Raw genomic sequence first — 27,945 nt, forward strand, 5'->3', positions numbered from 1 at the left:
GCAAACATTTTTTTTAAATTTAAAAAACATGTGCTTTGTCATTATGGAGTATTGTTTGTAGATTGGTGAAGAAGAAAAAAGCTTTTTAATCCATTTTAGAATAAGACTAACATTACAAAATGTGGAAAAAGTCAAGAGGTCTGAAAACTTTCCGAACGCACTGTATTTCCATGGATACCAAAAGCTCTGATCTGCTCACTGTCTGCAGCAGCTGCTGTGTGTGTGTTCGTGTGTTCACCTGTGCAGAGCAGTTGAGCAGGCCTGAAGAGGTGCCTTCACACTCGGGGTAGGTCAGCTCCACTCCAAACTCAAAGCCCAGGGGCAGGTAGCCTGTCATGAAGAACCTGCACACACACACACTTATAATAAAGCGCTATATAGACATATGGAAATATTATAACACGTATTACTGCTGTATATACAGTACCTGTCAAAGTTGACACACCTACTCATTCAAGGGGTTTCTTAATTTTTACTATTTTCTACATTGTACTTATTAATACTTATTTTCCACCATAATTTGCAAATAAATTCATTACAAATCCTACAATGTGATTATCTGGATTTTTTTTTCTAATTTTGTCTGTCATAATTGAAGTGTACATATGATGAAAATTACAGGCCTCTCTCATCTTTTTAAGTGGGAGAACTTGCACAATTGGTGGCTGACTAAATACTTTTTTGCCCTGTACGTGTTATCTGCATACAGATGAATGCTACAGCTTTTTGCAGATAGACCAAAATTATTTATATAAATAGTAAAGAGGACAGGTCGCAAAATCTACCCCTTTGGGACACCTTTAGTAATATCGAGGTAACTTCACATAATCAGAAAGCACACATTGTATCCTGTCTGAGAGACAGTAAGACGTCTATTTCTCAAATGTCTGAAGGACTGCCAGTCAGAGGTAGAATCAGTTGATCTAGCCTTAACCCAAGCTAAGCTTTATCCTTAATATTTTAAATGGGGCATGTTGATCTAGAACAGAGTTAAACAGAAAGGTAAAACATTGAAGGGCCTGATCCGAATCAAAGATAGAGGACACACCCTCCCAATCATACAACCCCAGGTCATACAGGAAATGTTGTTCATTGAAAGTTCTGAAATGTCCAATGACTATTACGAAGAGACACGATTTAGGTAGCTTAGCATCTCTAATGCAAGCCAATGGGAACAATGGTCACTGAGCTCGTTAGCAAAGATTCCATTGGCTGTGTACTTATGAGGGGCGTTTGTTAGAATGATATGCAAATATTTTTCATGGTGTTTTAAGTTGGGGCAGCTTGGTTTAGTTGAGTTAAATTTAGCTCAATACAAATATATTTTAGTCTATCTGATACGGGCAGAGAGAGCGAGAGAGAGAGCGAGAGCGAGAGCGAGAGCCAGGTCTTACCCCAGAGCTCCAGCGGTGAGGAAGACTACCCAGAGATGTCCCAGACTGAGGGTGAAGGCATAGACCAACATCCCTACGAAGGACATGAGGTAGACCGTCAGGGTAGTCTGTCTGAAAGACACAATCAATACATCAAATCAGTCATGGTCTGGGAAACAGACGACATTACACACAATTCACAGGATCCACTGATATCCTAGACAATCCACACTGACAATTTTTATTTATTTTTTTAACCATGTAAGCTAGCTGAGATCAAGTTCTTCTTTACAACTGCGACCTGGCTAAGATAAAGCAAAGCAGTGCGACAAAAACAAGACAGAGTTACACATGGAATAAACAAGCGTACAGTCAATAACACAAAAGGAAAAAAAGAACGTCTGGATAGTGTGTGCAAATGGCGTGAGGTGGTAAGGCAATAAATAGGACATAGTAGCAAAATAATTACAATTTAGCAAATTAACACTGGAGTGATAGATGAGCAGATGATGATGAGCAGATGATGGTGTGTAAGTAGTGATACTGGTGTGCAAAAGAGCAGAAAAGTAAATAAAAACAATATGGGGATGAGGTACGTAGATTGGGTGGGCTATTTAGAGATGGGCTATGTACAGCTGCAGCAATCGGTTAGCTGCTCAGATATCCCCAGAGACAAATCCAATACACATAGATCCAAATCAACACACATGGGAGCTGTGGATGCATATCAGTTGTAATAATCCTGGCATGTCAGTTACAGAGTAGCGATGAATAACTGAATAAAATAGATCCTGTCAGCTCCATGCATTATATTTCCATCTGCAACGTTCAGAGCGAGTTTCACTTCCCTGAACACACCCACGTGGGTGTGGACAGAACCCGTGTTGTCGAACACACCCATGTACGTCTTTACACAGTGACTGCCAACCAATGAAGTGGGAGTGAACAACTCCTAGGGATGTCTCTATTTGCTGAGAGGATAAAGTGGGAGGGAACAACACCTAGGGATGTCTCTATTTGCTGAGAGCATAAAGTGGGAGTGGGGCAGGAACAAGGTAACGTAAACAATGTTGGTGAGACTAATTTTTATTTTATTAATATATTTCGGGCTACCCTACACATAGAAAATGTAAAACTGGACGACATTGTTAGGGTTGCAAAATTGCGGAAACTCTCAAAATTAGCTGAAATTGCAGTTGAGAGATATCCAGGAGTAATGAAGAAATATAAATAAAAGTATAAAAGAAAACCAGACTCCTCCAACCAGGATTTCTGAGAGAAAACAACTGAATTTGGGGAAAGTTACTGGCATTTGTCAACCCTTCTTACAGTATATGTGGTTTGCATTTGTTCTGAAACTAGGGTCTGAAAGCTTGGTATTCACATGTCTCCAACTTTAACATCCCAACTGGAGGCCAGACTGAGACAGGTGAAGGAACTAAAGGAGAATGCAGATAACATTGTCCTAATGAACTGAATCTGTTGGCATGATGGGCAGGTTCAGATGAGGACATCAAGCAAGTATAACACGTTCTCCCTCTCTATCCATCTTAGGCAAACTAAAACAAGGTGGCATTCTCAGCCGGCCACGGAACTAAACGGGAACTACGGAGCCCTCAACACAGATCCCTGCGGTCTACAGAAAGCTCCTCAACATCGGAAAAAGCTTACAGCCAGAATAGAGACATCTGTACTGTAGTAGGAACTATTACTACACCTTGTGTTCTCAGATCTCATACGTCTGTAACCATGTACTCACCTCTCTCACAGTTCTTCCTCTTCAGCGGGTATCTTTACAGCACCAGTGTGGAGTCTACCACTTCACTTACTATCATCACTATACTGGCAGCAAAGGTTCTCATGCATCCCTGTTTAAAGAACAGGCAAAGACTTGTAACTATTGCTGGTTATCTTCTTGTCAATACGGGGGCGCTGTTTTCACTTTGGAAAAAATCGTGCCCAAATGAAATGGCCTCGTACTCTGTTCTAGATCATACAATATGCATATTATCATTACTATTGGATAGAAAACACTCACGTTTCTAAAACTGTTTGAATTATATCTGTGAGTAAAACAGAACTCATTTGGCAGCAAACTTCCACACAGGAAGTGAAAAATCTGAAAACGAGGCTGTTTCAGGGCCTGCCTATTCAACTGGCTTTTATTTATCGATATGCATGCACTTCATACGCCTTCCACTAGATGTCAACAGGCAGTGGAAGGTGGAATGGGGTGTCTAGCTTGATCTGAGGCCGAACAAGAGCTTTTGGAGTGACAGGTCCGGTATTTTCTTTGTCTTCGACGGCGCGCGAGGGACCTCAACATTGTCTTCTGAAAAGCGTTTGGTATACACGGCGAATATCTCCGGCTCTGATTTTATTTGATACATATGATAATATCATAAAGTAGGTTTTTTCAACCGAGTTTTATCAGTTTATTCAACGTTTATTGGGACTTTGAGTTTTCCGTTCTTTGCGCCAAGAAAGGATGGGAATGTTAGCAACCTTGGCTAGCATTGTGGCGTGAATTCGACAGAAGAAATGGACATTCTAAAACCAAACAACGATTTATACTGGAAATAGGACTCCTTGTACAACATTCTGATGGAAGCTCAGCAAAAGTAAGACAACATTTATGATGTTATTTCGTATTTCTGTGTAATATGTTGATGTCTATTCTCCGCCGTGTTGGTGAGCACTGTCTCACAATAACCCAAGCTGTATGTTGCGGTAAAGTTATTTTTAAAAATCTAACACAGCGGTTGCATTAAGAACCAGTGTATCTTTCATTTGCCATACAACAAGTATTTTTATGTAAAGTTTATGATGAGTTCTTTGGTCAGATTAGATGAGTGTCCAAAATATCTCCGGACATTCTGGGGAAATGTTTCTACGTATTCACAATGTATAACCACGATTTGCAGCTCTAAATATGCACATCTTCGAACAAAACAAAATGTATTGTATAACATGTTATAAGACTGTTATCTGATGAAGTTGTCCAAAGGTTAGTGATTAATTTTATATATTTGGCTGGTTTTTGCGAAAGCTACCTTTGCGGTGAATAAATGCGTTTGTGTGTTTGGCTATTGTGGTAAGCTAATATAATTCTATATTGTGTTTTCGCTGTAAAACACTTAATCTGAAATATTGGCTGGATTCACAAGATGTTTATCTTTCATTTGCTGTACACCATGTATTTTTCATAAATGTTTTATGATGAGTATTTAGGTATTTCACGTTGCTCTCTGTAATTATTCTGGCTGCTTTGGTGCTATTTTTGATGGTGGCTGCAATGTAAAACTATGATTTATACCTCAAATATGCACATTTTCGAACAAAAAGTAAATGTATTGTATAACATGTTATAAGACTGTCATCTGATGAAGTTGTTTCTTGGTTAGTGACTAATTTTATCTCTATTTTGTCGGTTTTGTGAAAGCTACCTATGCGGTGGAAACATGGTGAAAATATGCGCTTGTGTGTTTGGCTATTGTGGTTAGCTAATAGAAATACTTAGTGTTTTCGCTGTAAAACATTTTAAAAATCGGAAATGATGGCTGGATTCACAAGATGTTTATCTTTCATTTGCTGTATTGGACTTGTGCTTTCATGAAAATTATATTATATGATATCCCTGTCCCGTTAGGCTAGGCTATGCTAGTCAGCTTTTTTGATGAGGAGGATCCCGGATCCGGGAGGGTGATGAAGTAGAGGTTATAATTTAAATGACCCAATGGCCAGCTTAAGGAGCTTTGAAAACCAGACGTCACGTCCTACCATGTACAGTGACAACACGTGTTACATGGTAAACATTCTTCCTGACCTAGCGACCATGTGAGGAATGGGTTCACAGGAGGAGCAAAGGACTGGACGACAAAAATCAAAATCTCATTTTATTTGCCACATGAAATACTTACTTACAAGCCCTTAACAAAACAAGTTTAAGTGTTATGTAACATTTTTACTAAAATAAACTAAAGTCAAAAAAAATAAGACCTTGGACCCCTGAGGGGGTTCTCTCTGAACTCATGGCCAGTGACCCCATGGGATCAAAGGTTAGGGGTCAGGGGTTTAGAAGAGATAAACAGGCTGCACCTGGACAAACAGAGCTGGGCCCTGTCCTGTCCCAAGCACACAGCCACACACACACACACACACACACAGCCACCACACACACACACACACACACACACACACACACACACACACAGCCACCACACACACACACACACACACACACACACACACACAGCCACCACACACAGACACACAGCCACCACACACAGACACACAGCCACCACACACAGACACACAGCCACCACACACAGACACACAGCCACCACACACAGACACACAGCCACCACACACAGACACACAGCCACCACACACAGACACACAGCCACCACACACAGACACCACACAGACACACAGCCACCACACACACACACACAGCCACCACACACACACACAGCCACCACACACACACACAGCCACCACACACACACACAGCCACCACACACACACACAGCCACCACACACACACAGCCACCACACACACACACACACACAGCAGGAAACAGAGGGACAGCCACAAACATGAAAACAACAAGCTGGAAACAAGAAGAATACCAAAATCTAACAATACAAACCAACATCCTACACAGTCAAGGAGATAGAAGTCTCACACATCCGGCCAACAACATGAAAGGATAAAACATGAACAGTACAAGAACTGAAGACAAAAGCGTCTCACACAAGTCATTGGTGAAAAAGCTTCACAGCGAGTTTCTTTCCCAGTGGGCAACACTAGCTGTGATGACATCATAATCAGCTTCGTTCACTGGATTGGATCACAGCAACTCGACCATCTTCCTGTATCTCTATACTCCTTTCCCCCATTCCACCTTCATTCTGAATGGATTTGATGTGTTGTTGTGACCCATGTAAAATGCACTTTAAAATAACCTGGACTTGACTTACTTGTATGTTTTGGTTCTGTCCAGCCAGATACCACAGATCAGTGATCCCACCATGCCAGCGATAACGATGGTGAGACCTATCCTCCCTGCATTCAACTCTTCACCCTGCGGGTCAGGACAGACAGGGGAGACTAGGGTTAGTGTGTGTGTGTGTGTTTGCACTTGTGGCTCTGGTCTAAAGTAGTGCACTATAATAGGGTGCCATAGAGCTCTGGTCTAAAGTAGTGCACTATAATAGGGAATAGGGTGCCATAGAGCTCTGGTCTAAAGTAGTGCACTATAAAGGGAATAGGGTTCCATTTGTGAAGCAGAACCATTGTGCATGCTATTCTAACCAACTACTGACTAGGTTGGAAACAGGTTTCCCTGAGCTACTGTATGTTGAGTTTTCATCAGTATTGAACGGAGGATAGTGAAGCTATACAGGTCACATCACGTGGCAGAGGGAGTGACAGTCTATCTGTAGGAGATAAGATATCATACTACATGTGCATATTACCTCAACTAACCGGTGCCCCCGCACTAACCGGTGCCCCCCGCACTCTGTACCAGTACCCCCTGTATATAGCCTCCATATTGACTCATTGACTCTGTACCAGTACCCCCTGTATATAGCCTCCATATTGACTCTGTACCAGTACTGCCTGTATATAGCCTCCACATTGACTCTGTACCAGTACCCCCTGTATATAGCCTCCACATTGACTCTGTACCAGTACTGCCTGTATATAGCCTCCACATTGACTCTGTACCAGTACTGCCTGTATATAGCCTCCACATTGACTCTGTACCAGTACCCCCTGTATATAGCCTCCACATTGACTCTGTACCAGTACCCCCTGTATATAGCCTCCACATTGACTCTGTACCAGTACCCCCTGTATATAGCCTCCACATTGACTCTGTACCAGTACCCCCTGTATATAGCCTCCACATTGACTCTGTACCAGTACCCCCTGTATATAGCCTCCACATTGACTCTGTACCAGTACCCCCTGTATATAGCCTCCACATTGACTCTGTACCAGTACCCCCTGTATATAGCCTCCACATTGACTCTGTACCGGTACCCCCTATATATAGCCTCCATATTGACTCTGTACCAGTAGCCCCTGTATATAGCCTCCATATTGACTCTGTACCAGTACCCCCTATATATAGCCTCCATATTGACTCTGTACCAGTACCCCCTGTATATAGCCTCCATAATGACTCTGTACTGTAATACCCTGTATATAGCCTCACTACTGTTATTTTACTGCTGCTCTTTAATTATTTGTTACTTTTATTTCTTAATTGTATTTTTTACTTTTATTATTATTATTTTATTTTTTTGTAAGTAAGCATTTCTTTGTAAGATCTACACCTGTTGTATTTGGCAAATGTGACAAATAAAATGTTATTTGATACTGAATTCTATACTGATGCTGATCTGGTCAATAGGTTTAGGGCAGTGGTTACCAACTGGTCCATTTCCAAGCCATTCCTAGTCGATCACCAAACATTTCTGTAAACAACTGTAAAGCCTCGTTAACAGATCTGTAAGGTGAAAGCAACATGGTGGATTGTGGAAGCCGCACCACTACACTGATTATACAGTACGTATTTCAGAGCCTTCAGATATTCAAACACTGAATGGTTAGTGCCAAGAGGGAGGGGGAGGGACTGAATTAAGACATCTATTATTTATTTTTTTATTCATTTTTCACTGTTGGCGGTAGGTGTACTTGATTCAACAGGCCTAGCGCCAGGAAGGCAAAGTGTTCCCATTTTGAACCATTTCATGTGTCTGAAGGTAGAACTCCACCTACCCAGCAGGCCCAGAGTCCAAATCAAGCGCACCTATAGGCCTACCGCTGGCCAATCACATCGTGTCTGTACAGTTTCCTCGAGCCAGACTAAAATAAAAACGCACAGCAAAGTTGAAAACGTTTAAAACCATGACCAGAGAGACTCAACAAATATAGCAAAGAGCTGCTGTTTTCATAAGTTCATGTTTAACCCCTAGCCACCAGCCACCTGGCAACAACCCCCTAACCCCCAGCCACCTGGCGACAAACCCCTAACCCCCAGCCACCTGGTGACAACCCCCTAACCCCCAGCCACCTGGCGACAACCCCCTAACCCCCAGCCACCTGGCGACAAACCCCTAACCCCCAGCCACCTGGTGACAACCCCCTAACCCCCAGCCACCTGGCGACAACCCCCAGCCACCTGGTAACAACCCCCTAACCCCCAGCCACCTGGCGACAACCCCCAGCCACCTGGCGATAACCCCCTAACCCCCAGCCACCTGGCGACAACCCCCAGCCACCTGGCGACAACCCCCTAACGACAACCCCCTAACCCCCAGCCACCTGGCGACAACCCCCAGCCACCTGGCGACAACCCCCTAACGACAACCCCCTAACCCCCAGCCACCTGGCGACAACCCCCAGCCACCTGGCGACAACCCCCTAACGACAACCCCCTAACCCCCAGCCACCTGGCGACAACCCCCAGCCACCTGGCGACAACCCCCTAACGACAACCCCCTAACCCCCAGCCACCTGGCGACAACCCCCCAGCCACCTGGCGACAACCCCCCAGCCACCTGGCGACAACCCCCCAGCCACCTGGCGACAACCCCCCAGCGACAACCCCCCGGCGACAACCCCCCAGCCACCTGGCGACAACCCCCCAGCCACCTGGCGACAACCCCCCAGCCACCTGGCGACAACCCCCCAGCCACCTGGCGACAACCCCCTAAACCCCTAACCCCCAGCGACAACCCCCTAACCCCCATTCACCTGGCAACAACCCCCTAACCCCCATTCACCTGGCAACAACCCCCTAACCCCCAGCCACCAGGCGACAACCCCCTAAACCCCTAACCCCCTGGCGACAACCCCCTAACCCCCATTCACCTGGCAACAACCCCCTAACCCCCATTCACCTGGCAACAACCCCCTAACCCCCAGCCACCTGGCGACAACCCCCTAAACCCCTAACCCCCTGGCGACAACCCCCTAACCCCCAGCCACCTGGCGACAACCCCCTAACCCCCAACCCCCGGCGACAACCCCCTAACCCCCAGCCACCGGCGACAACCCCCTAACCCCCAGCCACCGGCGACAACCCCCTAACCCCCAGCCACCTGGCGACAACCCCCTAACCCCCAGCCACCTGGCGACAACCCCCTAACCCCCAGCCACCTGGCGACAACCCCCTAACCCCCAGCCACCTGGCGACAACCCCCTAACCCCCAGCCACCTGGCGACAACCCCCTAACCCCCAGCCACCTGGCGAGAACCCCCTAACCCCCAGCCACCTGGCGAGAACCCCCTAACCCCCAGCCACCTGGCGAGAACCCCCTAACCCCCAGCCACCTGGCGAGAACCCCCTAACCCCCAGCCACCTGGCGACAACCCCCTAACCCCCAGCCACCTGGCGACAACCCCCTAACCCCCAGCCACCTGGCGACAACCCCCTAACCCCCAGCCACCTGGCGACAACCCCCTAACCCCCAGCCACCTGGCGACAACCCCCTAACCCCCAGCCACCTGGCAACAACCCCCTAACCCCCAGCCACCTGGCAACAACCCCCTAACCCCCAGCCACCTGGCAACAACCCCCTAACCCCCAGCCACCTGGCAACAACCCCCTAACCCCCAGCCACCTGGCAACAACCCCCTAACCCCCAGCCACCTGGCAACAACCCCCTAACCCCCAGCCACCTGGCAACAACCCCCTAACCCCCAGCCACCTGGCAACAACCCCCTAACCCCCAGCCACCTGGCAACAACCCCCTAACCCCCAGCCACCTGGCAACAACCCCCTAACCCCCAGCCACCTGGCAACAACCCCCTAACCCCCAGCCACCTGGCAACAACCCCCTAACCCCCAGCCACCTGGCAACAACCCCCTAACCCCCAGCCACCTGGCGACAACCCCCTAACCCCCAGCCACCTGGCGACAACCCCCTAACCCCCAGCCACCTGGCGACAACCCCCTAACCCCCAGCCACCTGGCGACAACCCCCTAACCCCCAGCCACCTGGCGACAACCCCCTAACCCCCAGCCACCTGGCGACAACCCCCTAACCCCCAGCCACCTGGCGACAACCCCCTAACCCCCAGCCACCTGGCGACAACCCCCAGCCACCTGGCGACAACCCCCAGCCACCTGGCGACAACCCCCAGCCACCTGGCGACAACCCCCAGCCACCTGGCGACAACCCCCAGCCACCTGGCGACAACCCCCAGCCACCTGGCGACAACCCCCAGCCACCTGGCGACAACCCCCAGCCACCTGGCGACAACCCCCAGCCACCTGGCGACAACCCCCAGCCACCTGGCGACAACCCCCAGCGACAACCCCCAGCCACTGTACCAGTACTGCCTGTATATAGCCTCCATATTGACTCTGTACCAGTACCCCCTGTATATAGCCTCCACATTGACTCTGTACCAGTACCCCCTGTATATAGCCTCCACATTGACTCTGTACCAGTACTGCCTGTATATAGCCTCCACATTGACTCTGTACCAGTACTGCCTGTATATAGCCTCCACATTGACTCTGTACCAGTACCCCCTGTATATAGCCTCCACATTGACTCTGTACCAGTACCCCCTGTATATAGCCTCCACATTGACTCTGTACCAGTACCCCCTGTATATAGCCTCCACATTGACTCTGTACCAGTACCCCCTGTATATAGCCTCCACATTGACTCTGTACCAGTACCCCCTGTATATAGCCTCCACATTGACTCTGTACCAGTACCCCCTGTATATAGCCTCCACATTGACTCTGTACCAGTACCCCCTGTATATAGCCTCCACATTGACTCTGTACCAGTACCCCCTGTATATAGCCTCCACATTGACTCTGTACCGGTACCCCCCTATATATAGCCTCCATATTGACTCTGTACCAGTAGCCCCTGTATATAGCCTCCATATTGACTCTGTACCAGTACCCCCTATATATAGCCTCCATATTGACTCTGTACCAGTACCCCCTGTATATAGCCTCCATAATGACTCTGTACTGTAATACCCTGTATATAGCCTCACTACTGTTATTTTACTGCTGCTCTTTAATTATTTGTTACTTTTATTTCTTAATTGTATTTTTTACTTTTATTATTATTATTTTATTTTTTTGTAAGTAAGCATTTCTTTGTAAGATCTACACCTGTTGTATTTGGCAAATGTGACAAATAAAATGTTATTTGATACTGAATTCTATACTGATGCTGATCTGGTCAATAGGTTTAGGGCAGTGGTTACCAACTGGTCCATTTCCAAGCCATTCCTAGTCGATCACCAAACATTTCTGTAAACAACTGTAAAGCCTCGTTAACAGATCTGTAAGGTGAAAGCAACATGGTGGATTGTGGAAGCCGCACCACTACACTGATTATACAGTACGTATTTCAGAGCCTTCAGATATTCAAACACTGAATGGTTAGTGCCAAGAGGGAGGGGGAGGGACTGAATTAAGACATCTATTATTTATTTTTTTATTCATTTTTCACTGTTGGCGGTAGGTGTACTTGATTCAACAGGCCTAGCGCCAGGAAGGCAAAGTGTTCCCATTTTGAACCATTTCATGTGTCTGAAGGTAGAACTCCACCTACCCAGCAGGCCCAGAGTCCAAATCAAGCGCACCTATAGGCCTACCGCTGGCCAATCACATCGTGTCTGTACAGTTTCCTCGAGCCAGACTAAAATAAAAACGCACAGCAAAGTTGAAAACGTTTAAAACCATGACCAGAGAGACTCAACAAATATAGCAAAGAGCTGCTGTTTTCATAAGTTCATGTTTAACCCCTAGCCACCAGCCACCTGGCAACAACCCCCTAACGACAACCCCCTAACCCCCAGCCACCTGGCGACAACCCCCAGCCACCTGGCGACAACCCCCTAACGACAACCCCCTAACCCCCAGCCACCTGGCGACAACCCCCCAGCCACAACCCCCCAGCCACCTGGCGACAACCCCCCAGCCACCTGGCGACAACCCCCCAGCCACCTGGCGACAACCCCCCAGCCACCTGGCGACAACCCCCTAAACCCCTAACCCCCAGCGACAACCCCCTAACCCCCATTCACCTGGCAACAACCCCCTAACCCCCATTCACCTGGCAACAACCCCCTAACCCCCAGCCACCTGGCGACAACCCCCTAAACCCCAACCCCCTGGCGACAACCCCCTAACCCCCATTCACCTGGCGACAACCCCCTAACCCCCATTCACCTGGCGACAACCCCCTAACCCCCAGCCACCTGGCGACAACCCCCTAAACCCCTAACCCCCTGGCGACAACCCCCTAACCCCCAGCCACCTGGCGACAACCCCCTAACCCCCAACCCCCGGCGACAACCCCCTAACCCCCAACCCCCGGCGACAACCCCCTAACCCCCAACCCCCGGCGACAACCCCCTAACCCCCAGCCACCTGGCGACAACCCCCTAACCCCCAGCCACCTGGCGACAACCCCCTAACCCCCAGCCACCTGGCGACAACCCCCTAACCCCCAGCCACCTGGCGACAACCCCCTAACCCCCAGCCACCTGGCGACAACCCCCTAACCCCCAGCCACCTGGCGACAACCCCCTAACCCCCAGCCACCTGGCGACAACCCCCTAACCCCCAGCCACCTGGCGACAACCCCCTAACCCCCAGCCACCTGGCGACAACCCCCTAACCCCCAGCCACCTGGCGACAACCCCCTAACCCCCAGCCACCTGGCGACAACCCCCTAACCCCCAGCCACCTGGCGACAACCCCCTAACCCCCAGCCACCTGGCGACAACCCCCTAACCCCCAGCCACCTGGCGACAACCCCCTAACCCCCAGCCACCTGGCGACAACCCCCTAACCCCCAGCCACCTGGCAACAACCCCCAAACCCCCAGCCACCTGGCAACAACCCCCTAACCCCCAGCCACCTGGCAACAACCCCCTAACCCCCAGCCACCTGGCAACAACCCCCTAACCCCCAGCCACCTGGCAACAACCCCCTAACCCCCAGCCACCTGGCGACAACCCCCTAACCCCCAGCCACCTGGCGACAACCCCCTAACCCCCAGCCACCTGGCGACAACCCCCTAACCCCCAGCCACCTGGCGACAACCCCCTAACCCCCAGCCACCTGGCGACAACCCCCTAACCCCCAGCCACCTGGCGACAACCCCCTAACCCCCAGCCACCTGGCGACAACCCCCTAACCCCCAGCCACCTGGCGACAACCCCCTAACCCCCAGCCACCTGGCGACAACCCCCTAACCCCCAGCCACCTGGCGACAACCCCCTAACCCCCAGCCACCTGGCGACAACCCCCTAACCCCCAGCCACCTGGCGACAACCCCCTAACCCCCAGCCACCTGGCGACAACCCCCTAACCCCCAGCCACCTGGCGACAACCCCCTAACCCCCAGCCACCTGGCGACAACCCCCAGCCACCTGGCGACAACCCCCAGCCACCTGGCGACAACCCCCAGCCACCTGGCGACAACCCCCAGCCACCTGGCGACAACCCCCAGCCACCTGGCGACAACCCCCAGCCACCTGGCGACAACCCCCAGCCACCTGGCGACAACCCCCAGCCACCTGGCGACAACCCCCAGCCACCTGGCGACAACCCCCAGCCACCTGGCGACAACCCCCAGCCACCTGGCGACAACCCCCAGCCACCTGGCGACAACCCCCAGCCACCTGGCGACAACCCCCTAACCCCCAGCCACCTGGCGACAACCCCCTAACCCCCAGCCACCTGGCGACAACCCCCTAACCCCCAGCCACCTGGCGACAACCCCCTAACCCCCAGCCACCTGGCGACAACCCCCTAACCCCCAGCCACCTGGCGACAACCCCCTAACCCCCAGCCACCTGGCAACAACCCCCTAACCCCCAGCCACCTGGCAACAACCCCCTAACCCCCAGCCACCTGGCAACAACCCCCTAACCCCCAGCCACCTGGCAACAACCCCCTAACCCCCAGCCACCTGGCAACAACCCCCTAACCCCCAGCTACCTGGCAACAACCCCCTAACCCCCAGCTACCTGGCAACAACCCCCTAAACCCCTAGCGACAACCCCCAGCCACAACCCTCTTTAGGTAAGGGAGAACAGGGCTTTGTTAAATAACTTCACCCTTCAGTAATGTAATCTCTCCTGACCTTTTACTATACTTCTAGAATGTTTGTACTGTTAACCAAATAACACACTCATTATTGTATTCTAGAATGTTTGTACTGTTAACCAAAGAACACGCTCATTGTTGTATTCTAGAATGTTTGTACTGTTAACCAAAGAACACAGTCATTGTTGTATTCTAGAATGTTTGTACTGTTAACCAAATAACACAGTCATTATTGTATTCTAGAATGTTTGTACTGTTAACCAAATAACACACTCATTATTGTATTCTAGAATGTTTGTACTGTTAACCAAATAACACGCTCATTGTTGTATTCTAGAATGTTTGTACTGTTAACCAAAGAACACGCTCATTGTTATAGTGTTGTCAATGTGTTTCAGTGCCCACATACTGCACTGTAGGACTTACAGGGCAGTGTAGGACTTACAGGGTAGTGCTCGATGATCATGCGGTTCAGTAGCGTGCCCACAGCATAAAAGCAGCCCACGTTCAGTCCTGTTGGTGAGAGAAAGAGCAAGTGAGGCACAGCCGACAGGGACTTTCAGAGAGCTTTCTTAGAGAGCACCCACAGCAGGTTATTGTCACGATCGTTGTATGAGTGAGACCAAGGTGCAGCGTGAGTAGAGTTCCACATATTTTTAATAAACTGAAAACTCACCAAAACAATAAAGCACAAATGAAACGTGAAGCTATACAAAATAGTGCAGACAGGCAACTAAACATAGTCAAGATCCCACAAACACAAAAGGGGAAATGGCTACCTCAATATGATCCCCAATCAGAGACAACGATAAACAGCTGTCTCTGATTGGGAACCATATCAGGCCAACATAGACATACAAAAAACCCTAGATTTACATTTAAGTCATTTAGCAGACGCTCTTATCCAGAGCGACTTACAAATTGGAAAGTTCATACATATTCATCCTGGTCCCCCCATGGGAATTGAACCCTGGTCCCCCCGTGGGAATTGAACCCACAACCCTGGCGTTGCAAGCGCCATGCTCTACCAACTGAGCCACACGGGACCTAGATAACCCACCCTAGGCACTATCACGCCCCAACCACAGAGATAATAAACAGCTTACTACGGTCAGGGCGTGACAGTTATAGTATTACTCTACTATTACTGTGGACTTCTCACACAGCAGGAGACAGTAAAATCCCTGTTGTCTTTGTTCCAGATGGGCATGTTTGTTGACGTTCACGTGTGTGCTAACCCTATTACAGGGGCTGAGTCACTGGCTTACTGGTGCTCTTTCATGCCGTCCCTGGGAGGGGTGCGTGAGTGGGCTGAGTTGAGTGGGCTGAGTCACTGGCTTATTGGTGCTCTTTCATGCTGTCCCTAGGAGGGGTGTGTCACTTGAGTGGGTTGAGTTACTGACGTGATCTTCCTGTCTGGGTTGGCGCCCCCCCTCCCCTTGGTTTGTGCTGTGGCGGAGATCTTTGTGGGCTATACTCGGCCTTGTCTCAGGATTGTAAGTTGGTGGTTGAAGATATCCCTCTAGTGGTGCGGGGGCTGTGCTTTGGCAAAGTGGGTGGGGTTATATCCTTCTTGTTTGGCCCTGTCCGGGGGTATCAATGGATGGGGCCACAGTGTCTCCTGACCCCTCCTGTCTCAGCCTCCAGTATTTATGCTGCAGTAGTTTGTGTCGGGGGGCTAGGGTCAGTTGGTTACATCTGGAGTACTTCTCCTGTCTTATCCAGTGTCCTGTGTGAATTTAAGTATGCTCTCTGTAATTCTCTCCTTCTCTCTTTCTTTCTCTCTCTCGGAGGACCTGAGCCCTAGGACCATACGTCAGGACTACCGGGCATGATGACTCCTTGCTGTCCCCAGTCCACCTGGCCTTGCTGCTATTCCAGTTTCAACTGTTCTGCCTGCGGTTATGGAACCCCTACCTCTCCCAGACCTGCTGTTTTCAACTCTTAATGATCGGCTATGAAAAGCCAACTGACATTTATTCCTGATTATTATTTGACGATGCTTGTCACTTATGAACATTTTGAACATCTTGGCCATGTTCTGTTGCAATCTCCACCCGGCACAGCCAGAAGAGGACTGGCCACCCCTCATAGCCTGGTTCCTCTCTAGGTTTCTTGCTAGGTTTTGGCCTTTCTAGGGAGTTTTTCCCAGCCACCGTGCTACTACACCTGCATTGCTTGCTGTTTGGGGTTTTAGGCTGGGTTTCTGTACAGCACTTCGAGATATTAGCTGATGTACGAAGGGCTATATAAAATAAACTTGATTTGATTTGTGTTGTCGCTGTATGTTGTAGTACTTCGAGGCCTTGGTGATGTCTATGGCCCAACGTCAGATCCAGAGCGGTAAATTCAAGCGGTCTAGAAAACAACATCTTTCCTCTGCCTCCTTCCACCACACAGTTGAGACTCTGGGTGACATGAGGCATACGCATGTTCACCAGAAGTACCAGGACAAATTGGGACACAGCCTGCCATACCAATCACAGTCTGGGTGTGCCACGATTGGATTAGAAACAACAAAAAAATGGTGGTTTGATTCATTCAGAAAATTTCCACCTTCAGTTATATGGTAATGTTATTTTGTGGCTATGACGACTGAATGCTACAATAAGCTAAATAAATATGTTACAATCCTTTCATTCAAGTGTTTGTGAATTGCCCCCATTTTAACAAACTATATTATTGCGGTTTCTGGTGCAATATAGAAACTATTTGCTAGTCATGGACAAACTGTATGCTGTTCTATTAAATGAAGTAGCTCTGATTGTGGTGTTTATCAGTAAGGTACACAGCAACTAAGGCGAAAGTAACACAGCAACTAACAGTGAGGTACACAGAAACTAAGGTGAAAGTAACACAGAAACTAACAGTGAGGTACACAGAAACTAAGGTGAAAGTAACACAGAAACTAAGGTGAAAGTAACACAGAAACTAACAGTAAGGTACACAGAAACTAACAGTAAGGTACACATTTTTAGGATGGCCCACATACAGCATAAGTGAAAGTTCCCAGTAACAGTAAGTGCCTTAATACATATATCCTCTATTATCGATTGTTTTTCAGTAACAAACAGTTGTTCCTACCAGGATAATTTGTCACTTCATAGTTGTTCCTACATAACCAGGATAATTCGTAATTCTTTATAATAGTTGTTAGTCCAGATGTGACCCTACTCTTTCAGCACCGTAAAATACAGTGCTTCCATTAATATATGAGACTGATTAGTAAAAAAATTAAAATAAAATAAAAAACATTGTTTTACACGTTGACATGCGACCAATACATTTCCTTGTGGATCTGGGAACAGCCAATCACGTCCTAGCCGGCACAGAGTCCTTTCCCATAGGATAACACATTAATGGTGCACCTGTGATGCAGAGTGGGAAAAATAGACACATTGCTGAGCGGCAGGTAGCCTAGCAGTTAAACGTGTTGGGCCAGTAACCAAAAGGTTGTTGGTTCGAATCCCTGAGCCAACTAGGTGAAACATCTGTTGATGTGCCCTTGAGCAAGGCACTTAACCCAAATTTCTCCTGGAAGTCACTCTGGATAAGAGTGTCTATTAAATGACAAAAAAAAAAATGTAGTTCACTAGGTAACTGTAGGTCAGGTGGAACAGGTAACACACTGGCAGACAGTTCACAACTAGCATGCCTACTTGAAACATAATACCCGAGACAGCACGGGATGTTTTCACATTGTCCTCCAAAAACTATGATGACTGCATAACCAGGATGGCTCAACTCAACTCAGTAGTGATACAAGGGGTTAAGTACTGACCGTATGTGAGAATGAGGAGGAGGAAGGGTTTGTTTCGGAGCAGCCTGAGGATGGAGGCGGTGTAGGAGTACTGTTCTGGAGGGATACAGCGAGCTGTGGCCTGGGCCTGGGTAGGAGGGAGTTCCGGACGCTCCTGGAACGCTGAAGAGAGAGACAGATGGAGACATGAGTAACATAGTCAAAAAGAACGTAACGGGATATTTAAGAATTAGAGTGAGTTATACAGAGAAGATTGACTGTGACATAGACAAGTAGTTGTAGGATATTCTATGAGTCCTAAAAGTGCATTGAAATGACTTAGGAACTGTGCACACTTCGAAGAGGCGTGTGGCCACTTGGAAACACCAGTTAGACCTCACTCTCAAACCCTTGTCCTTTATTGGTATGATGTTGCACCTACTCCAAACGTTCCATGAATATTCTTATCATGTACGAAGAGTATATTCATTTTTATTTTTTAGTTTGTCATCACCTTTTTGTCCTGCCATGTTTAAGTATTTCCATAATTTTCCCTTCAAGAAACATTTCAAATGTAGCCGTATCCGTATAGGCTAACTCCCACAAGAGTAAGGGATTCAGATCAGCTTCATATAGCCTCTAGACGGGGCTGCCCAACCCTCTTCCTGGAGATCTACCGTCCTGTGGGTTCAGTCCAACCCCTAATTTAACACACCTGATTCTACTAACTAGCTGCTCAACAAGACCTTAACTAGCTGAATCTGAACTGCTAAAGTAAAGGGTCTGAATACATGTAAATGTGACATCCAGTTTATTTATTTTGTATAAATTTGCAAACATGGTAGACCTCCACAAGTCTGGTTCATCCTTGGAAGCAATTTCCAAACGCCTGAAGGTACAGGGTGGTGGTTCATCTGTACAAACAATAGTACGCAAGTCTAAACGCCATGGGACCACACAGCCGTCATACCGCTGTCATGACGTTGGCCAGTGGGTAAGGTTTAAGACCACCCCATAAATACCTTTCTCCCTTCCCTCTCTCTTGACTCTGAGGGACTCTTCAATAGCCTTGGTTAAACATAGAGTCTGGGAACATCAAACAAGTTGAGGGAAAGGAACCATATTCCGGTAATAGAACCAGTTGAAAATATGCGTTGGTACTTAATGAATATGATGTCATTTCAGTTGTCATCTGAGACATTATGACTGATTACAGGAAGACCTAAACTGTATCTGGGAAAGTCTACACATTATAGATGTCAGATTGACATGGAATTGTTGTGCAATTCAAATGTTTAAATATACAATTATTTGTGAAAAGATTAAATGTAATTTTAGCTTCCAAATGAGAGATTTGGGTTTTCATAAGGTTAGGGCTCTGCTCAATCAGTGGCCCGCCCCTGTGAAGAGACATGGGTTATAAACTATGAAACACACTCGTCTCCCTCCACTATATAAGCCCTTGACAAAAATGTAACCTCCGGTTCCGGGTACATTAGGATGATGGTCTGATGTCAGAAGGATTCAGATAATAACTACAGAATGAAGCCAACCTCAGCGTGAGCTTTGGTTGCGAATGGTATGAACTTTGAACTCTTATTCGCTACAGAAGTGATACCTCCGTTGAGTTAGCAGCGGCCGCTGTAAACGTGGGCTAGGAAAGGACGGAGAGTATCCCGTCTACCACATGACGACACGTTTCCCGTTCACCAGAGACACTCTTCAAAGGACTCTGATGGGCAACACGGCCTTCCATCTACCACCAACCTATTGAAGTGCAGCTCCGAGTAAATATTTATTGCATTTTCCTTTTCCAAATGTGCGGTAATTTAGAATGCATAAGATTCTGTATTTACGATAGAGTAGCTGCCTACGGCCCGATAGAGACATCGCTTCTCCCTTTGTTCTTCAGTCTTCCCGCTCTTTCACTCAAACTCCTTTTCTTTGTGTAACCAGCTGTCATATATGTTCCCTCCGCTAGAGACGTTTTCCATTATGACATATTTTGTATTCATTCTGTGTATATGTAATTCTGTGCGATTAGTTAGGTATTTAGTAAATAATAAACCCAATTTTGTATTGCTGATTCAACTTGTTAGCCAGGGTTCGTGAAGATAACCAGGAATTTACAACTTTCAGATGAGACTGAAATAAGGTGACGATTAATATTGACTGCTATTGATGTAAAATATGACTAGGTCTTTAAGAGATTATTCGGAAGAACTGCTCTATAAATATTATTTCTTCAGTGGTGCCCCGACTTTCTAGTTAATTACATTTACATGATTAGCTCAATCAGGTAATATTATTACAGAGAAAGGATTTCATAGAATAGCATGTCATATCACTTAATCCGGCACAGCCAAAGACACGGCACCGCTCAGGAAGGAGACGTGTTCTGTCTCCTAGAGATAAACGTACTTTGGTGCGAAAAGTGCAAATCAATCCCAGAACAACAGCAAATGACCTTGTGGAGATGCTGGAGGAAAGAGGTACAGAAGAATATGTTGTCACGAACCGGCTCGAAGCCCATAACAAAAAAAGGGAGACAACGTGGAGATAAGGAATAACAAAAAATATTTATTAACTAAGGTAAACAATAGTGTGTCTGCATGGAGAGAGTCTCTCAATGAATATGGAAGAGGTCTATCCTGGGACACACCCGGGCCCAGGTGTTTCCCATGTCGCTGACGACCCTCCCGGCCCACCGGCATCCTAATAAGGAAACAAGAGCAAAGAGAGAATATGGCAGACAGAGTGGCAGGGTCGTCACACTATATCCACAGTAAAACGAGTCCTATAATCGACATAATCTGAAAGGCCTATCAGCAAGGAAGAAGCCACTGCTCCAAAACCTCCATAAAGAAGCCAGACTACAGCTTGCAACTGCATGTGGGGACAAAGATCGTACTGTTTGGAGAAATGTCCTCTGGTCTGATGAAACAAAAATCTAACGGTTTGGCCATAACGACCATCATTATGTTTGTAGGATAAAGAGGGAGGCTTGCAAGCCAAAGAACACCATCCCAAATGTGAAGCACAGGGGTGGCAACATCATGTTATGGGGGTGCTTTGCTGCATGAGGGACTGGTGCACTTCACAAAATAGATGGCATCACAAGGAAGGAAAATGTGGATATATTGAAGCAACATCCCAAGACATCAGTCAGGACGTTAAAAATGGGTCTTCCAAATGGACAATGACCCCAAGCATACTTCCAAAGTTGTGGCAAAATGGCTTAAGGACAACAAACTCAAGATACTGGAGTGGACATCAAGCCGTGACCTCAATCCCATAGAAAATGTGTGGGCAGAACTGAAAAAGTGTGTGCGAGCAAGGAGGCCTACAAACCTGACTCAGTTACACCAGCGGTCAGAAGGAATGGGCTAAAATTCACCCAACTTATTGTGGGAAGCTTGTGGAAGGCTACTCGAAACATTGGACCCAAGTTAAACAATTTAAAAAGGCAATGCTACCAAATACTAATTGAGTGCATGTAAACTTCTGACCCACTGGGAATGTGATGAAAGAAATAAAAGCTGAAATAAAATCACTCTACTATTATTCTGACATTTCACATTCTTAAAATAAAGTGTCGATCCTAACTGACCTAAGACAGGGAATTTTTACTAGGATTAAAATGTCAGGAAAAAACGGAGTTTAAATGTATTTGGATAAGGTGTATGTAAACTTCCGACTTAAACTGTAGATATGAATAGGGGTAAGGTGACAGGGATACTGGAGTGATGGAGGTAGATATGAATAGGGGTAAGGTGACAGTGATACTGGAGTGATGGAGGTAGATATGTATAGGGGGAAGGGGACAGGGATACTGGAGTGATGGAGGTAGATATGAATAGGGGTAAGGTGACAGGGATACTGGAGTGATGGAGGTAGATATGTATAGGGGGAAGGGGACAGGGATACTGGAGTGATGGAGGTAGATATGTATAGGGTTAAGGTGACAGGGATACTGGAGTGATGGAGGTAGATATGTATAGGGGTCAGGTGACTAGGCATCAGGATAGAAATAAACAGAGTAGCAGCAGTTTGTATAGTAGTGGGTGTGTAGAGTCAGTATAAATGCATATTATGTGTGAGTGATCAAATGATGGAGTGTGTGTGTGTGTGTGTGTGTGTGTCACCACTGCTCCCATAGGAGATACAATTCATTCAGAAAGTATTCACACCCCTCTACTTTATCCAAATTGTTGTGTTAGCCTGCATTTAAAAATGTGTCACTGTCCCACATTACAAAACCCCATAATGTCCAAGTGGAAACATGAGGCCAATGGTGACTTTAAAACAGCCCGGGACCTAATTGACAGAGTTAACAGAAGGAAGCCTGTACAGAATAAAAATTATTCCAAAACATGCATCCTATTTGCAACAAGGCACTAAAGTAATAATGCAAAAAAAATGACATGTTTGTCCTGAATACAAAGCATTATGTTTGGGGCAAATCCAATACTTTACTGAGTACCACTCTCCATATTTTCAAGCATAGTGGTGGCTGCATCATGTTATGGGTATGCTTGTAATCGTTAAGGACGGAATGGAGCGAAGCACTGGCAAAATCATAGGAGGAAAACCTGGTTGTCTGCCTTCCACAAGACACTTGGAGATGAATTCACTTTTCAGCAGGACAATAACCTAAACACAAGGCCAAGTTACAGTTTTGACTTAAATCTGCTTGAAAATATATGACAAGACTTGAAGATGGTTGTCTAGCAATGATAAACCACAAATGACAGAGCATGAATACTTTTTTTAAAGAATGGGCAAATATTGTACAATTCAGGTGTGCAAAGCTCGTAGAGCCATCATCTCTGCCAAAGGTGACTCTAACATGTATCGACTCAGGGGTATGCATACTTCTGTAAATGAGATTTCTGTATTTAAATTTTCAATACATTTGTTTGTATTTTTTTTTTATATCACTTTGTCATTATGGAGTATTGTGGGAAATCTATTTCATCCATTTTGAATTCAGGCTGTAACAACAAAACGTGGAGTAAGTCAAGGGGTATGAATACTTTCTGTAGGTCAAACACGTCCAGTTCACGACTCCTGTCAGCAGGTGTTTAACTATGAAGATACAAAGTCTACAAAGACCGTCGCTAGGGGCTATTTCTATAGTGTGCAGGCCACAAGGACGTTCATTTTGGGCTCCTGAGTGGCGCAGCGGTCTAAGGCACAGCATCTCAGTGCAAGAGGCGTCACTACAGTCCCTGGTTCGAATCCAGGCTGGATCACATCCGGCCGTGATTGGGAGTCCCATAGGGCGGGGCACAACGTTTGGCCGGTGTAGGTCCTCATTGTAATTAAGAATGTGTTCTTAACTGAATTGTCTAGTTAAACAAAACGTTACATTGATTCTTTTTTTATTTTTAAATCATGGCTTTCAAGGGTCTAAAAGACACAGAGCAACAGTAACAAATACATGTCTGTGTCCAGAATGGCCCCCTATTACCCATGGGTCCAGGGCAAAAGAAGTGCACTATACAGTGAATAACGTGCCATGTCGGACTCTGCCTTAGTCGTCGACCCAAAGGAATGTCGACTGTGGAATCCTGACTGTGACGTGCCTCAAGCTGACTTTCTCTTGACAGAGCAGGCTTTCAGCGAGGAGTCTGGGGGTGAAGAAATGCTGCAGATGTCTTTGTGGTTCTTATCTCGGAGTTAACCCTCCCTGGGGGGGGGGGGGGGGGGTCTCAACCAGCAGGGGTTATCAGTGAACTAGCCCTCCCTGGGGGGTCTCAACCAGCAGGGGTTATCAGTGTACTAGCCCTCCCTGGGGGGTCTCAACCAACAGGGGTTATCAGTGTACTAGCCCTCCCTGGGGGGTCTCAACCAGCAGGGGTTATCAGTGAACTAGCCCTCCCTGGGGGGGGGGTCTCAACCAGCAGGGGTTATCAGTGTACTAGCCCTCCCTGGGGGGGGGTCTCAACCAGCAGGGGTTATCATTGTACTAGCCCTCCCTGGGGGGGGGTCTCAACCAACAGGGGTTATCATTGTACTAGCCCTCCCTGGGGGGTCTCAACCAACAGGGGTTATCAGTGTACTAGCCCTCCCTGGGGGGTCTCAACCAGCAGGGGTTATCAGTGAACTAGCCCTCCCCAGCACGAGTCTACTCCAACTCTAACCTAGACTGTACTCACTGAACTGGAACCCACAGCTACACAGACCCAAGACAACACACTCCCAATGCAACACACTGGCTACTGGGACCTATCTGTGTGTGTACACCTTCCCTGGAGACAGCAGCAGAGACAGCTGTCTACAGGACAATCAGAAAGTTGATAGTCTTGGCGCCGTCTCTCTAGGAATGGGTGAACACAAGTCAATAACACCTCCACTTACCTCAGACCCAAGACCCTCACTAACCACAAACCCTCACTAACCCCAGACCCTCACTAACCCCAGACCCTCACTAACCCCAGACCCAAGATCCTCACTAACCACAGACCCCAGACCCTCACTAACCCCAGACCCTCACTAACCCCAGACCCTCACTAACCCCAGACCCTCACTAACCCCAGACACAAGATCCTCACTAACCACAGACCCAAGATCCTCACTAACCACAGACCCTAACTAACCACAGACCCTAAAGGCCCTATGATAGACTAGTGTCCTGTCCAGTGTTCTTGTACATCAAACAGAAACAGGAAATAGGGGATGTTCTAACTTGGACAAGGCTACTTACAAGACATTGAAACTAAAAGGTTTGTTGGAGAGGAATCACACGATCTTAGAAATGGCCTCCCGAGTGCTGCAGCGGTCTAAGGCACTGCATCACTACAGTCCCTGGTTCGAATCCAGACTATCACAACCGGTCGTGATTGGGAGTCCCATAGGGTGGCGCACAATTGGCCCAGCGTCATCCGGGTTTGGCCGGCATTGTAAATAAGAATTTGTTCTTAACTGACTTGCCGAGTTAAATAAAATAGACTTACCCAGAAAGACTGATCTGTAATCACTGTCGAAAAGGTGATTCTAACATGTACTGACTCAAGGGTGTAAATACTTATGTAAATTAGATATTTCTGTATTTCAATGTACTTAAATCCCTGACAAAGCCCGGAAAATGCGATGCATTATTTCGCGTCAACATATTACACTCTTCCAGATAAACATAACTGACCTTCATCCATTTAGAGAGAGAGATTCATAGACCTAGAGGCCATTGTCTGAACAAGCAAATATTGGAAGGTTTTTAAATGGGTTTTGCCTCAGTCTTGTAATTGGTTCTTTCAAAAACTTATAGGACAAACAAGTACATCTTACCATTCCTGTCAGGCTATTAGTCTTCAGCTAGCTGACAAAAATAAAGAAAGTCTTTCAAGGATAAAGATTAAAAAAAGAGACAAAAATAAATAAATCTCAGACCCAAAAGGAATGTCAACTGTGGAATCATGACTGTTACATGACTTGCGTAAAGCTGACTTTCAGACTAGAGTCAGGGGGCAGATATCTTTGTGTACAGATGTCTCTGTTCTTATCTCTAATCTTCCCTGGGGTGTCTCAGCAAAGAGTACACTCCTGCTGGTTAAGTACTGTCAACTAAAAAAAAAAAAAGAAATTTCAGTCCTCACTGAACAGGCACCCCGAGGTACACTCAAACTCAAGACACTGAAGGCCCTACGATAGACTAGCGTCCAGGGAGTGTACTTGTACACGCTATAGGAGATAGGCTTCCTGCCCTGTGTACCATTCCGGCTTGTACAAGGCTACTTATAAGACATTGAAACTCGTTGGAGTGTAATGAAGCTGTTCTAGATATACACAGTTCCCTAGTACTCAGCTACTGTAGTATCCATGTAAAGTACTGAGAGTCAAATGGACTGAAAACCATGGCAAGGTAAATGCTACATTCAGGCTAATATTCACATCTTAAAACTCATTGTTGTCCTCTTCCAGATTCACACACATATATATAAAACACCTGAAACATGCCTGTCAACGATTTCTGTCCTCTTTCATCCATTGAGAGACACAGCATGAATCTAGACAGCCGTCTCTGGCGTCCCACAACATTCTCCAGCTAGACAGCCGTCTCTGCCGTTACACAACATTCTCCAGCTAGACAGCCGTCTCTGGCGTCCCACAACATTCTCCAGCTAGACAGCCGTCTCTGGCGTCCCACAACATTCTCCAGCTAGACAGCCGTCTCTGCCGTTACACAACATTCTCCAGCTAGACAGCCGTCTCTGGCGTCCCACAACATTCTCCAGCTAGACAGCCGTCTCTGGCGTCCCACAACATTCTCCAGCTAGACAACCGTCTCTGCCGTTACACAACATTCTCCAGCTAGATAAGACTGTCGCACAAAATTCCACACCTGGCACACACTTTGCAGGGCATAACTCAGGCTCCCAGATGGACCAGACAGACAGAGACAGACAGACAGGGCATCTAGCAGCCAGACAGGGCATCTAGCAGCCAGACAGGGCATCTAGCAGCCAGACAGGGCATCTAGCAGCCAGACAGGGCATCTAGCAGCCAGACAGGGCATCTAGCAGCCAGACAGGGCATCTAGCAGCCAGACAGGGCATCTAGCAGCCAGACAGTCTCTAGTGACCAGTAAATATTCACTAGGTAGCGCACAACAAGAAGCCAAAAAAGGCAGCAGAGCCTTGCTCAGACAGCATTAACCCTCAGTCCAATAGATCCTCTCTGTGCAGACTACCTGCAGGCTACATCCTCCTTTATCATCAGATCCTTTATATAGCACTTCACTAGCAAGACATTATTCGAGTCCCAATCAGCACCCTATTCTCTATATAGTACACTACATTGGACAAGGGCCCACAGTGAACTAGGTATGGAATAGGGTGTAATTTGGGACAAAAGACTGTAACAGCTATTGAATGAAATCAGGTCATATGAAAAGAAAATAAACCTCAGAATGAGTAGGCTTAAATTGCACAACGTTAGCTGAACAGGTCATAGTGCAACCTGTATGTAGGTTACAGTGATAATGGTTTGTGATGGGGGGGGGGGGGGGGGGGGGGAGCTATATTTTGCAATATTATATAGTTATGTTGACACCAAGTATCGACTAGTAAAAAATATTTTTGATTCATACAACGTTTTGCTAGGTAGCATTAGCTAGCGCTAGTCGGCTGTACCTGCGCCAAAACTCTATTGGTCTATCCTATAGCTTGTTCTCCATCTTCTTTTGAAATACAGACATGTTTTCAGCGTTTTAGCTTCCATGACTGATCAAAACAAAAATAACTCTCATGCTCTCTCGTCTCTGTAGCAGACATGCCGTGAGCAATTTGGACCGTCAAATCCCAATAAAATACCAGTAGCAAATCTCAATAGATAAAGAATCGTGAGAGTAGCAATAATATTGTGAGGTCCCCTGGCAATTCCCAGGCCTAGTATCACAGCGCTGCACTACCGTAGGTTACAAGGTCGCTGTTCGTTCAAGTAGCTGGTGATCCGACGTCTGCATCTAGAAAGCAGAGATATCCCCACGTCAGATTAAAGCGGAATTTCCACCGCTTTTCGTATTCATCTCCAGAACCAGATCAGAGTCTACATGTTTCACATAACGTTCCTGATCTTGCCCTTTAATTCAGATCTATTGATGAATCACCAGTGCCTCATTGGAATAGGGCCTACAGGAAGTGAGTGTAGATCCATGCCTGTCACTACATGTACACCTGTAGGCTACATAGTGCATTATAATAAGTGTATAATAGTT

The 27,945-nt window shown here is 47.1% G+C and overlaps 1 protein-coding gene and 1 long non-coding RNA gene across 4 annotated transcripts in view; both read right to left on the reverse strand.

Moving 5' to 3' along the window:
• The window catches only part of LOC129825564 (feline leukemia virus subgroup C receptor-related protein 2-like), a 57,480-nt gene that overhangs the window by 16,175 nt on the left and 13,360 nt on the right, over positions 1-27,945 (reverse strand). For all 3 annotated transcript variants that reach the window (XR_008754908.1, XM_055885748.1, XM_055885749.1), the window contains exons 3-7: positions 18,270-18,410; positions 14,934-15,001; positions 6,357-6,460; positions 1,395-1,505; positions 239-344 (exon numbers count right to left, since the gene is read on the reverse strand). Coding sequence is in view for 2 of the 3 variants with exons in the window: in XM_055885748.1 (XP_055741723.1) it covers positions 239-344; positions 1,395-1,505; positions 6,357-6,460; positions 14,934-15,001; positions 18,270-18,410 (530 nt within the window). In the remaining variant the exon portion in view is untranslated. The remainder of the gene's footprint in view (positions 1-238; positions 345-1,394; positions 1,506-6,356; positions 6,461-14,933; positions 15,002-18,269; positions 18,411-27,945) is intronic.
• Positions 20,788-27,939, reverse strand: LOC129825565 (uncharacterized). Its single transcript, XR_008754909.1, has 2 exons — positions 27,640-27,939; positions 20,788-20,942 (listed from the first exon to the last, which is right to left on the reverse strand). It is a non-coding gene; the product is annotated as an uncharacterized LOC129825565 (long non-coding RNA).

The sequence above is a fragment of the Salvelinus fontinalis genome, chromosome 27 (genome assembly GCF_029448725.1).
Source record: "Salvelinus fontinalis isolate EN_2023a chromosome 27, ASM2944872v1, whole genome shotgun sequence".
Taxonomy (NCBI): domain Eukaryota; kingdom Metazoa; phylum Chordata; class Actinopteri; order Salmoniformes; family Salmonidae; genus Salvelinus; species Salvelinus fontinalis.